The sequence below is a fragment of the Entelurus aequoreus genome, linkage group LG18 (genome assembly GCF_033978785.1).
Source record: "Entelurus aequoreus isolate RoL-2023_Sb linkage group LG18, RoL_Eaeq_v1.1, whole genome shotgun sequence".
NCBI classification, from domain to species: domain Eukaryota; kingdom Metazoa; phylum Chordata; class Actinopteri; order Syngnathiformes; family Syngnathidae; genus Entelurus; species Entelurus aequoreus.
In genome coordinates, this window is record NC_084748.1 from 26599287 (window position 1) to 26613485 (window position 14199).

At 39.2% G+C, this 14199-nt stretch overlaps 1 protein-coding gene across 1 annotated transcript in view; it reads left to right on the plus strand.

Moving 5' to 3' along the window:
• Positions 1-4124: 4124 nt before the first annotated feature.
• The window catches only part of LOC133633962 (hydroperoxide isomerase ALOXE3-like), a 61408-nt gene continuing 51333 nt past the window's right edge, over positions 4125-14199 (plus strand). Inside the window, exon 1 of the mRNA XM_062026814.1 lies at positions 4125-4315. Coding sequence (XP_061882798.1) covers positions 4175-4315 — 141 coding nt within the window. The 5' untranslated portion in view covers positions 4125-4174. The remainder of the gene's footprint in view (positions 4316-14199) is intronic.

Genomic DNA, 14199 nt, shown 5'->3' on the forward strand with positions numbered 1-14199 from the left:
TCAGCAGGCGAGATGTTCTCATCATTGAGGGTAGCAAATGAAACTTTCCACTCAATGAACTGTAATGGGTCACCTGTGAACATGGAGGGCTCTGGCATTGGAAGTCTGTTCATGGCAATACTGTTACGTACGGCGGGGGAAGGAGACGACACAACGGAAGGAATCAGTTCAATAGGTTTATTGATACTGACTATGCGTTGGGATGTGTATGCTACTCTATGTGAATGGTGCAAAACGATGTGAAGAATTAACAATGTAAATGTTACCACAGGTTGTTGTATGTGTGTGTTGAATGAATCCTTCGACAGACCAGTTGGACAAGGCAAGAAGACAATCCGTGGGCAAGTGAGAGGTCGGGGACTGAAGAGAGGCGAAAAAATCCGTGTCCAAGCGGGGGTCGAGGATCGAGGGAAGCAGTCCAAAATCCGGTGGGAAGTCGAGGCACACAGCTCGATCATGTGAAACAGAGGGAGCACTGCGGGGAACACAGAGGACATTAGATACGAGCACAGGGAAAGCACAGAGAGAGAGCATGTACGCGGAGGGAAGCCAGAGATGGGATGCTTACTACGAAGAGTGAACTACGTTCCAGCATTGGATCTTCGGGTCTGCTGGTCTTTATTCCATCTGCCCTCATCAGACCCAGGTGCGCTGATTGTCTGCAGTCGTGTGGCCGCGATGCGGGAAGGGCGAGCAGGGGCGTCTACCGGCGCGCCTCTAGCGGAGGTGCCGGCTGCGCTTGCAGCTGATGACATGCGGGATTGCGCATGCGCCGTGACAAATACTGTCTTGCACTGCTTGAACTAAGTAGAGGACGTCTGCTTGTTGAAGTGAGGTTGTGAACAATACTTCTCGATCATAAGTCATTTTGTCTCGCTAGTGCAGCCTACTGTACCTTTTTAGCGTTTAATTTCTCAAACTCACGTTTATTCTTTCTTTGCTTTTCCCCTAAAAGTTACATTTCTATTTATCTTCGAATTATGTGAATGCCACAAAGTATTCACGCATATGTTATTATGTGAATGCCACAATTCAGCTAGTGCCCTGCTGTTTAGGGTTGGGCTCTCTGGGTGGCTGGGGCAATACTTTAAGACAAAAATATTGTAAAACAATTATTCATATGTGGATTCATTCAGACGCACATACGCTCGCAAATACAAAACCCAAAACCAGTGAAGTTGGCACGTTGTGTAAATCGTAAATAAAAACAGAATACAATGATTTGCAAATCCTGTTCAACTTATATTCAATTGAATAGACTGCAAAGACAATATATTTAATGTTCGAACTGAGAAACTAATTTTTTTTTTGCAAATAATCATTAACTTAGAATTTAATGGCAGCAACACATTGCAAGGTCTGTAATATCATCGCTCATGTGCAGTGATTTCCCCTGATTCTGTGAACCTTTTGATGATATTACGGACCGTAGATGGGGAAATCCCTAAATTCCTTGCAATAGCTCATTGAGAAATCTTGTTCTTAAACTGTTGGACAATTTGCTCACGCATTTGTTCACAAAGTGGTGACCCTCGCCCCATCCTTGTTTGTGAATGACTGAGCATTTCATGGAAGCTGCTTTTATACCTAATCATGGCACCCACCTATTCCCAATTAGTCTGTTCACCTGTGGGATGTTCCAAATAAGTATTTGATGACCATTCATCAACTTTCTCAGTCTTTTTTGCCACTTGTGCCAGCTTTTTTTAAACATGTTGCGGGCATCAAATTCCAAATGAGCTAATATTTGCAAAAGATAAAAGTTTTCCAGTTCAAACGTTAAGTATCTAGTCTTTGCAGTCTATTCAATTGAAGATAAGTTGTAAAAGGATTTGCAAATCATTGTATTCTGTTTTTATTTACCATTTACACAACGTGCCAACTTCACTGGTTTTGGGTTTTGTACATACACACACACGGTACATACTGTACATCCACATGCAACTTCACTGTAAAAACATACATGTACACATACTGTACCTACACAAGCACATACTGTATGTATATGTCGCGCCAGGCAAAGTTCCCCTGATAAGAAAAATATACCAACAGTTGTTTAAAAGGATTTATTTCCAGCTAAAAAATATTTAACAGGGTGATTAAAAATAAACAAATAAAGATACAAAATGGGCAACAAAAGATTAAAAGTCAACTAAAGTAGTTCTCAGCTCTATATGCACGTCACTCCCGCTTGTCCAGTTCTCTCCTTGTGCGGTGTGGTGCTACTTCTCCACCGTGACTTCCTTTCTGCCTTCTCCTCTCTGTGCTACCCTTTTCCACTCAGTGCTTTTGACCAAGTGTGCTAAGAGTTACCGTGCGTTAACACGTTAACTGTTGGCATATTTCTGAGAACATTAGCATGCTAACATTTTTGCTACCTTCTTTTATATTAGCATGCTAACGTTTTATGCTAGACGTTTTACTACTTTCTATGTTTACACCAACACTGCATTTTGGTATTTCTTCTCACCCGGTTATGTGTTGGCAAGCTAATTTTTGCAGCTAATTTTACACTTTTTTCTCTAATTCCGCAGCCATACACCTTGGAGTCATATAACTTGGTAAATGGCACATGCTAACTGTTAGCATTTTATGTGACACATGCTAACTGTTAGCGTGTTAAGTAGGCTGACCATACGTCCTCTTTTCCCCGGACAAGTCCTCTTTTGCGGGGGTGTCCGGGCGGGGTTTCTTAAATGCCTCAAATGTCCGGCATTTTGAGTTAGGGTTGCGCATATTTTCAATGTACGTCCAGCCAGGGTTAAGACGGGGTTAAACAAAACAAACTGTGAAGGTGTGCGCACGCAGAAACATTCGTGAGGGAGGGGCAGAGACAGAGAGCAAGAGAGCTAGTGAGTGGAGAGACAGATATGAAAACAAGAAATGCCGAAACGTAAATGCAACTTCACAGATGATTTGCGGAAAAAGTATTCATGTTTTCGTCCTGGCCGTGACACATGGAAAGCAGAATGCACTGTGTGCAAAGCAGGAACGTATGTATCTGTGGCAAATAAAGGGGCCAAAGATCTACAAGCCCATATCGACACTACAAAGCACAAAACAGCTGTGCAGGGCGAGAGCTCGTCTACTAAATTGACGGAGTACTTTGTGCGACCTGGAAAAGGAGAAGACATTGTAAATGCAGCAGAGGGTGTTTTGGCATTCCACACAGTTACAGAATATAAGTGTGACTTATTTTGTTATACTGTCAAGCAGTGTTGGCGTTAACACACTTTTTGTGTCTTTTTAAGCATTAAATTCAGAAAGGACTTTTTTTCTTTTTTTTTACCTACCGCCCGGCTTGCTTGTTTTTCTATTGTCTCGATTATTGCTTTCCGCCAGTGTTTTGTTTTGTTTATATTTGCCGGGTCACATTTCCGTCCCCGGACAGCAAGTAGTGGACATAGAGAGAGAGAGAGAGAGAGAGAGAGAGAGAGAGATCAGAAGGCATAAGAAAAAGTATCTGCATTTGATTGTTTACATTTGATTATTAGCATTTGATTATTAGCAATCCGGGGAGGGTGTTAGTTAAGGGTTGTAGCTGCCTGGAGGTGAACTTTTATTGCGGTTTTGAAGGAGGATAGAGATGCCCTTTCTTTTATACCTGTTGGGAGCGCATTCCACATTGATGTGGCATAGAAAGAGAATGAGTTAAGACCTTTGTTAGTTCGGAATCTGGGTTTAACGTGGTTAGTGGAGCTCCCCCTGGTGTTGTGGTTATGGCGGTCATTTACGTTAAGGAAGTAGTTTGACATGTACTTCGGTATCAGGGAGGTGTAGTGGATTTTATAGACTAGGCTCAGTGCAAGTTGTTTAACCCTGTCCTCCACCTTGAGCCAGCCCACTTTGGAGAAGTGGGTAGGAGTGAGGTGGGATCTGGGGTGGAGGTCTAGAAGTAACCTGACTAGCTTCTTCTGAGATGTACTTTTCAGAGGCGGTATAGTACTGAATATAATTAATTAGTATCGCGATACTATACTAATACTGGTATACCGTACAACCCTGGGTGCAACTGCGCTGATGTCGTTGCTCTTACATGTCTGACATTCTTTATAAAAACCTGCTCCAAGAACCCTCCCACTAGCTTGCATGTAGTATAAAAAGTGGCAGTTAGACCTGTTTGTGTCTAGTTGAAAAAAAGACCAATCATCATTATCATCATTCCGGAGTAACAATGGTGGTCTACGAGGTGACCGTCTACACTGGCGACCGCGTTCATGCCACCACGTTGAACTACATCCACATTAAGCTGGTGGGCACCGAAGGCGAGAGTGACCGAACGTGGCTGATGTCTTTGATTATCTTCAGGGGATCAGTAAGTCTGAAAAACAGCTTGCAACTATTAATAACTTTTCGCTTCAGTGCTCTTTGCTCACTTATCTAACAACTACATTAAATTAAATGATCAAAAACATGCATCGTATGTTTCCTATACCAGCTTGCAGTGCATTCGGTAAGTATTCACAGCACTTCACTTTTCAAAATTTTGTTATGTGACATAAAAGCCTTATTCCAAAATGGAATAAATTCATGTTTGTCCTTAAAATTCCACAGACAATACCCCATAATGACAACATGAAAACTTTTTTAAATGTTTTTAAATTTAAATAAATTAAAACTCACATGCACATAAGTATTTACAGCAATTTGCGCAGTACTTTGTTGATGCACCTTTGGTGGAAATTACTACCTTAAGTCTTTTTGAATATGAGCCACATGCTTGGCACACCTATCTCTGGGCAGTTTCGCCCATTCCTCTTTGCAGCACCTCTGAAGCTCCATCAGGTTGGATGTGAAGTGTGGGTTTTCATGCAGTGTGTCTCTGTACAATTATTGTATATTTTTTGCTTATATCTCTACAAGTCTCCCAGTTGTGGCCGCTGAAAAACAATCCCCATAGCATGATGCTGCCACTACCACGCTTTACTGTAGGGGTGGTATTGGCCTGGTTTCCTACAAACATGAGGCCTGGCAGTCACACCAAATAAATCAAGCTTTGTCTCATCAGGAAAAAGTGAATACTTTCTTATGAATACTTTCTGGATGCACTGTAAATTATTGTAAGCCACATTACATTTCAAGTATTGCAGTTTAATATAAATAGTTAGAAAAATCTAAATCAAATGACACCAAATCAAAACGTACCAAAAATGCACAAAGATATTGAATGTTAGTGTTGTATCTGACGTTCTATTCAAATAATATCACACAAGCTTTTGTCTTGTCAGCATTTTGGTAAACTTCTCTTTTGGGATAAGAAGCATCTAAAGCAGGGGTGGCAATTAATTTTTACCGGGGGCCGCATGAGCAACCTGAGCACTGCTGGAGGGCCACACCGACAATATTTCAATTAAATTTTGCTCAAATTATTTTTGATATACTGTAAGATAAATAATAATAATAATAATAATTTCATTTAACCTAACTTAACTTTATACAAATCAGATTGCTTTTGATGGTTTTATTTTTAACACTGTCTTACACAACACTTCCTGATGTATATAATGCAAAAATGTCAATTTCTGTCACTTTATCCTGCATCCTCTTTAAAAGTCCAAAATTTTTCCCCGTCAGATTTGGACAACCATCTGTTGTCACACCTGCCAGCTTGTCCCATTTCAGTCCTAACATGTCCAAACACGCATTTACCTCTGTGAACAAGTCATTACCTGTGGTTGTCTCTTTAATTGACTGCATGGCTGCCAGCTCCTCCGTGATTTGAAAGTCTGCAGTTATCCCACGTAAGAAGATGAGCAGCTGGGCGGTGTTACATACATCGCAGCTCTCATCCAAAGCCAGCGAAAAACAGTCAAAGTCGGCCGTTCTGTTCTTCAGCTGAAGCTCCAAGTGTCAAGCGATGGTCTCAACCCGCCCCGTTACAGTGCGTCGGGAGAGTGACACCTTCTCAAATGTGCCCCTCTTCTCCGGGAATATCAGCGCAACAGAGTCCAATAAGCACTCCTTAATAAACTCTCCGTCAGAAAACGCCTTACTTTTTCTGGCGATTTTGTGAGAAATGACGAAACTTGTCCTGATGGCTGCATCTCTGGGGGGGTGAAATTTGGCAAAAAGTCCTAGTTGGGTTTGCAGTTTTACCATCAACGCATCAGCCTCCCTTGCGCGCGCTTCATCAGACAGATTCCGGTATTTTTCCTCGTGCTTCGTCGTGTAGTAGCGATTCAAATTATGTTCTTTAAACACAGCAACCTGTGTACCACAAATTAAGCTTTACCTTTAATTTCTGTAAAGAAATACTTGGCAGTCCATGTCTTGTTAAAAACATGGCATTCGTCATCAACTTTTCTCTTTTTAGCGTCTCGGGGATAACCGGGCATCACTTGTCGCTGTGCACCTTCACTCACAGGTTACACACGGACATACGCCCATAAATAACACTTTTCAAAATAAAAGCAGCCCAGTTGTATTGCACGCACGACATAGATGTTTTTTTAAATATATTTTGTAATTTGTCATTGCCGCTGTTCACATTCACTCACAATCGCACACGAGCATACGTCCACACGGAAGTAATACAAATAGCGCTTTTCAAAACAAAAGCAGCACCGTTGTATTGCACACTCGACATAGATACTTTTTAAAATGTATTTTGTAATTTATGATTGGCCGCCGAATGCCCAGGTCTGATCTAAAGGGTATAATAACTAAATGTTGTCTTTGTTTGGTTTTGAAACAACAACAAACATATTTATGTCTTTGTAAGTAGACAGGGAGTATTTTTAAAGGCCTACTGAAACCCACTACTACCGACCACGCAGTCTGATAGTTTATATATCAATGATGAAATCTTAACATTGCAACACATGCCAATACGGCCGGGTTAACTTATAAAGTGCAATTTTAAATTTCCAGCCACACTTCCGGTTGAAAACGTCCAGATATGATGACGTATGCGCATGACGTCACGGAGGGAACGGAAGTATTCGGACCCCATTGGATCCAATACAAAAAAGCTCTGTTTTCATCCCAAAATTCCACAGTATTCTGGACATCTGTGTTGGTGAATCTTTTGCAATTTGTTTAATGATCAATTGAGACTGCAAAGAAGAAAGCTGTAGGTGTGATCGGTGTATTAGCGGCGGACTACAGCAACACAACCAGGAGGACTTTGAGATGGATAGCAGACGCGCTAGCCAGCGACCTCACGTTGACTTACTTCGTCTCCGGGCCGCCGACCGCATCTATGATCGGGTGAAGTTCTTCGTCGCTCCGTCGATCGCTGGAACGCAGGTGAGCACGGGTGTTGATGAGCAGATGAGGGCTGGCTGGCGTAGGTGGAGAGCTAATGTTTTTAGCATAGCTCTGTGAGGTCCCGTTGCTAAGTTAGCTTCAATGGCGTCGTTAGCAATAGCATTGTTAAGCTTCGACAGGCTGGAAAGCATTAACCAAATAGTTACAGGTCCATGGTTTAATAGTATTGTTGATCTTCTGTCTATCCTTCCAGTCAGGGGTTTATTTATTTTGTTTCTATCTGCATTTGAGCCCGATGCTATCACGTTAGCTCCGTAGCTAAAGTGTTTTGCCGATGTATTGTCGTGGAGATAAAAGTCACTGTGAATGTCCATTTCGCGTTCTCGACTCTCATTTTCAAGAGGATATAGTATCCGAGGTGGTTTAAAATACAAATCCGTGATCCACAATAGAAAAAGGAGAAAGTGTGTAATCCAATGAGCCCTTGTACCTAAGTTAAGGTCAGAGCGAAAAAAGATACGTCCTGCACTGCACGCTAATCCTTCACTCTCACGTTCCTTATCCACAAATCTTTCATCCTCGCTCAAATTAATGGGGTAATCGTCGCTTTCTCAGTCCGAATCTCTCTCGCTGCATTGTAAACTATGGGAAAATGTGAGCAGCCCTTCCTCCTGTGACGTCACACTACTTCCGGTATAGGCAAGGCTTTTTTTCATCAGCGACCAAAAGTTGCGAACTTTATCGTTGTTGTTCTCTACTAAATCCTTTCAGCAAAAATATGGCAATATTGCGAAATGATCAAGTATGACACATAGAATGGATCTGCTATCCCCGTTTAAATAAAACAATTTAATTTCAGTAGGCCTTTAAGATCAGTGAAGTATGTGGTTATTATTTTACCCGGATTAACATTACTATAATACATACATAAAATACAAGAAAACTAAAACAAATGTTGGGCTCCAAAAATATACAGCTGTAAAAACACATTTATTTGTGAACAATTTAATAATATATAAATAAATATATAGATAAAACAATATTTGCCGATACTACCAACAAATGATATCGATAATACCCTGGTATTGATAATTTCTATGCTAAGGCCGCTCTGCCCTCATCTAATTGTTGTGTTATCCTGCATGTGTGAGACAAGAATATGTTCATAAACTGTTTTCATGTAAACTAATAAATGATTTGTATTTAGGACTACAGTATATGTTTAGTTTATGTTGACACTCTCAGACATGTACTAATGCTACAATAAACGTCTGGCAGTGATGGGCAAACAACTTGGAAAATGTAGTAAGCTAAGCTACAAGTTACTCCCGATTGAATGTAGCTAAGCTACAGGGGAGGCTATCCCCGGAGAATTGTAGCAAGCTACTCGGCAAAAGTAGCTTGCTACATCAAAGCTACATTTAACAGCATTTATATCTATGGACCCACATGTATAATATCAATGTTAATGAAACTAAGAGTGTACAAATGGACCCAATAAGTGTTCATTACTATTAACTATCTGTCATTTAGCTGGACACACCCTACAACTATCTTTAAGGGTCCCCACACCCCACATATGTATGTATTTAGTTTGCCTTTTCTTTGGCCCACCCCTATAATGTTATTTATTTTGTCTACCTATTGTAAAAAAAAAAAAACAGCATCTATTTATATCTCGACAAACAAAACAATGACTTGTGTGATGTTTGGGAACAGTTGGTAAAGGTAATCAGCCGCAGCTGAGGGGAAACAGCACTCAGGGAGACAAGCAGGAAACTGAACAAAAAATAAGAGCGCTGACAGGAAATAAAACACACAGAGGAAAAAACTAAACATAACCAAACTGTCAGTGACAAGCCTGACAAATGTGTGTTCCTAAATTTGTATTGGACGTCTTAGATGAAGACAGCAGTTATGATTTTAGTTTACAGAGTAAATTTTGAATTGAATTGAAGTATTTATTTCAAACCTGCACAGTACAAAAACACACATTTTAAAAAAATGTGTTTTTTACATTTTGGCAGAGACATGTATGCAAGGCTTGAAAAGGGGTTGGATGAAGCAGACGCTTATAATATCCCAACCCCTCTCACTCATTCCACATTTAACATGAACAATATAATACAAGAACAATACTATACAAACAAAAACAAGAAAAGCTCCTGTACACTAACAATACAATAGTACCACTGTTACTATGAGACAAGACAAGACGAGACAAAACACCCACACACACACACACACACATACATGCACACACAGGCCCAAACACTCCCTGACCATACACCTCTCTCCCATCGCTGTGTGCTGAGGGCATCACTCTCTTTCCTCCTCGTACTTCTTCAGTACTTCTTTTTTAAACAGTGTTTTAAATTGAATCATGTGAAAAAAGGTTTTTAACTCGTACCCTAAGTTGTTCCACAGACTGACTCCACGCACTGAAATGCACATTGATTTTAAAGTTGTTCTAAATTCAGGCAAATATAATTTGTTGTTGTATTGTGGGCAGCACGGTGGCAGAGGGGTTAGTGCATCTGCCTCACAATACGAAGGTCCTGAGTAGTCCTGAGTTCAATCCCGGGCTCGGGATCTTTCTGTGTGGAGTTTGCATGTTCTCCTCGTGACTGTGTGGGTTCCCTCCGGGTACTCCGGCTTCCTCCCACCTCCAAAGACATGCACCTGGGGATAGGTTGATTGGCAACACTAAATTGGCCCTAGAGTGTGAATGTGAGTGTGAATGTTGTCTGTCTATCTGTGTTGGCCCTGTGATGAGGTGGCGACTTGTCCAGGGTGTACCCCGCCTTCCGCCCGATTGTAGCTGAGATAGGCTCCAGCGACCCCCCGCGACCCTAAAAGGGACAAGCGGTAGAAAATGGATGGACGGATGGATAATTTTTTGATTCGTCTTAGACTGTAACTTTGGTGAGCATCTCTATCCTGGAATAGGTTCTGTATATTGGATGGTGGAGAGTTTTGGGATGCCCTAAACATAATTTGAGCAGTTTTAAAGTTGATCACATCGTGCAGTTTAAGTTGCTTTAACTCCATGAATAGTGGATTTGAATGATGTCTGTAGTGAACATTGGACACAATCCTAACGGCCTTTTTCTGCAGAGTGACTAGGGATGATGTTTGATAAGAAATTATTGAGTTCGAGCCCATTATCGAATCCTCTTATCGAACCGATTCCTTATCGATTCTCTTATCGAATCCAGATAGGTTGTTGTATATGGAAAAAAACACAATATTTGGTTTAACAAAAGCTCACTTTTATTTTATAAGAAAAAAATAAATAAAAATAAAAAAATAAATATTGACTGTTACCCCCCCCCCAAAAAAAAAAAAAAAAAAATATTGACCGTTGTTACCCAAAGTATATTAAGTGGGATTTTTCAGAAAAACAAATATATACAGTAACACAAAAACGACCTGTCTCTGTGATCACTATAGGTGAATAGCCATGCCTTGAGGCGTTTTTTCCGGTCCATTATTTTTGCTGCTTGTGTGACATCACAGGAAATGATGTAGCTCAGTCTAATGACTGAGCTACCTGAGCTACGTCACAGGAAATGACGTAGCTCGGTCTAATGACTGAGCTACGTCATTTCCTGTGATGTCCCACAGGGCATTTCTTGTGGGACGGGATTCGGATTTGAAAAAAGAACCAACTCTTTTTCTTTACTATAGTGGCCTGAATAACGGGAACCGGTTCTCAAAAAGGGATTCGAGTCCATGGAATCGGTTCTTTTCTTATCGAACGGTTCTTTTCTTATCGAACAACCGGGAGAACCGGTTTCAGACATCATCCCTAAGAGTGACTAAAGGCTGTAGATGGGATTTATAACAATTTCCCCAGACTTCAACACAATAGTTTAAATACGACATAATAAATGAATGATACAATAACAGCAGAGCATTGGTGTTAAATAAATGACATGATCTCCTCATCATTCCAACACATTTAGCAACTTTTGTCCTCAGGTAATTTATATGAGGCTTCCATGAGGTATTTTCATCTATTACCACTCCTAAGAATGAATTTTGTTGAACATATTCTATTGGTGTATCATCAATAACAATCCTGATGGGTATATTACTTTTGCGATTTCTAAAGAGCATGATTTTGGTCTTCTTTAAATTCAGAGACAATTAGTTGGTATTAAACCAAGTTTTTAACTTTATCATCTCCTCGGTTACAGAGGCCAGAAGTTGCTTCATGTCGTCACCTGCACATGTAATGGTTGTATCGTCAGCAAAGAGGATGAACTTCAGCAGTGTTGATACTTTACATATTTCGTTTATATACATTATAAATAGTGTGGGTCCCAGTATCAACCCATGGGGGACTCCACAGGTTATGTTCATGAGTGTAGATTGATGTTGGTCGATCTGAACAATCTGCTGTCTCATTCAAGTAGCTCTTCAGCCATTTCCCTGCCACTCCCCTTATGCCATAGTTTTCCAGTTTATTTACCAAAATCAGGCTGTCAATGGTATCGAAAGCCTTTTGCTGGTCAATAAAAATTCCTATAACAAATTTGTTCTTCTCGATACCATTAGTAATGTTCTCTATTAAATCACTTAAAGCTAATGAAGTTGACCTATTTTGTCGGAACCCATATTGACAATCAGATAATAATTTGTGCTTTTCAATGAAGCCAAGAAGTCTATTATCAAATAATTTTTCCAATATTTTTGACAACTGTGGCAGAAGGGAGACGGGACGGTAATTTGTGAAGTGGTGTTTGTCTCCAGATTTGAAGATGGGGATGACTTTTGAGAGTTTCATTTGTGAAGGAAATTGTCCAAGTTGAAAAGATAAATTGCAGATGTGTGTGAATGGTTTGATGATTTCTTCCGCTACGTTCCGGACCGTCCTCATGTCGAGGTCATAAATGTCACGTGATGTTTTGTTCTTGCTTTTCTGAATAATCTGTAATACTTCCTTTTCGACAGTCGGAGTAAGGAACATCGAATAAGGATTTTTTTCAATAAATTCCATGGGCTGTTCATCATTAATTGGGATTTTTTCTGCCAGCTCAGACCCAATATTAACAAAAAACATATTGAAGCCGTCAGCAATCATCTTCTTGTCACTTATGATTTGGTTGTTCTCAACAAAAAACTCCGGATAACAAGGACTGTTTGAACCATGCCCAATAATTGTATTTAATACCTTCCAAATTCCCTTTATATCATTTTTCTTTTGGATTAATAGTTTGGTGGTGTATTCTTTTCTGCTTGCTCTTAATATGCTGGTTAATTTATTTTTATATGTTTTGTACTTTTGTTCTGTTTCTATGGTTTGATGCCTAAAAAAAGTCCTATATAAATAATTTTTCTTTTTGCAAGCGTTCGCAAGCCCTTTGGGTATCCATGGAGCTTTTGTGGAGTTAGTTATAGTGCATTTTTTGATGGGGCAGTGTGTATCATAAAGTGAGAAAAAAATGTCTTGAAATAAATTATAAGGTGCATTTATATCTGACGTTTGAAAAACAGAATCCCAGTTTTGTTTCGCTAAATCATTCTTAAGTGCTGTTAATGATCGTTCTGTTGTGGCTCTTCGATATTAGTCACTATTTACAGGTTTGGATGTTTTGCAGTTAATATTGTACACCATGAACAGTGGTAAATGTTTACTGACGTCACTCACTAACAAGCCTCCAGTTACAGTCTGATCTACAATGTTACAAAATATGTTGTCAATAAGTGTGGTGCTGTGTGTTGTGATTCTCGTGGGTTGTGTGATCAGTGGGAATAAGCCCATGGAGAACATGGTGTCAATAAATTCTGCTGTGTGTTTGTGTTTATTAGGATTCAAAAGGTTGATATTAAAGTCACCACATACTATATATTTTTTGTTTCTCTTAAATAATTTTTCCATCCATTCATTAAATATTTTCAAGTCGGATCCTGGTGTCCTATAAACGCAGCTTACAATAATGTGTTTCCTATTTGAAAATGATCATTCCACAGTGACGCATTCGAAGAGTTCGTCAACAGCTAAACACATATCATTTACAATACTACAGCTGATATTTTTGTCCACATACAGAGCCACACCTCCTCCTCTCCTATTTTTACGGTTGTGCAAAACATTTCATACCCATTTCATTCAAACTCATTACTTGTATTCTCATTCATCCATGTCTCTGAAATACCTATAATATTAAATGGAGATTTGAATTGATTCAAATAGTCCTGGATATGATCAAAATGAGAGTATAGACTCTAGAGATATGTTATTATCTTGCATAAATGTTTTATCAAATGTGACGTCAGTATAATATAAACAATCATTTTTGGTATTTTGAGGAGCATTTCTATTTGGTTCCATTTCGCTCATAAATCTTTGTGATTTGTAGTTGATGTGGTGTGAGAAACTGATCGATTCCAAATTGTGAGAGTTTATCAAGTCTTCATTCTCCTCTATTTCAGAGGAAAATTCACTATCAGAACTATGCATATAGAGTTATTTCAGAAACATGAAAAGAAGAAGAGGGTGTGTGATCATGGTCAGATAAATCATTCCTCTGTTCATGAAACATGAACAAGAGAAGAGGGCATCTGGTCAAGGACTGTGGGCCACAGACACACAATACAAACATGCACACAACAACTGGACCATTCAAGCAAACACATAAACAATCTCTCATCCACACACACAGAAACATACACTCACACAATGCAGGCAATAAAATAAACATCAAAAAACAAAAAGCTTCTAAATATCCGATCGCAAAAGTAAAAAACTAAAGAAGTAATATTAACAAATATATATATATATATATATATATATATATATATATATATATATATATATATATATATATATATATATATATATATATTATATATATATATATATATATATATATATATATATATATATATATATATATATATATATATATATATATATATATATATATATATATATAGACTTGTAAAACTCCACTGAACTACTCGTTAAAAAAGTAGTTAAGC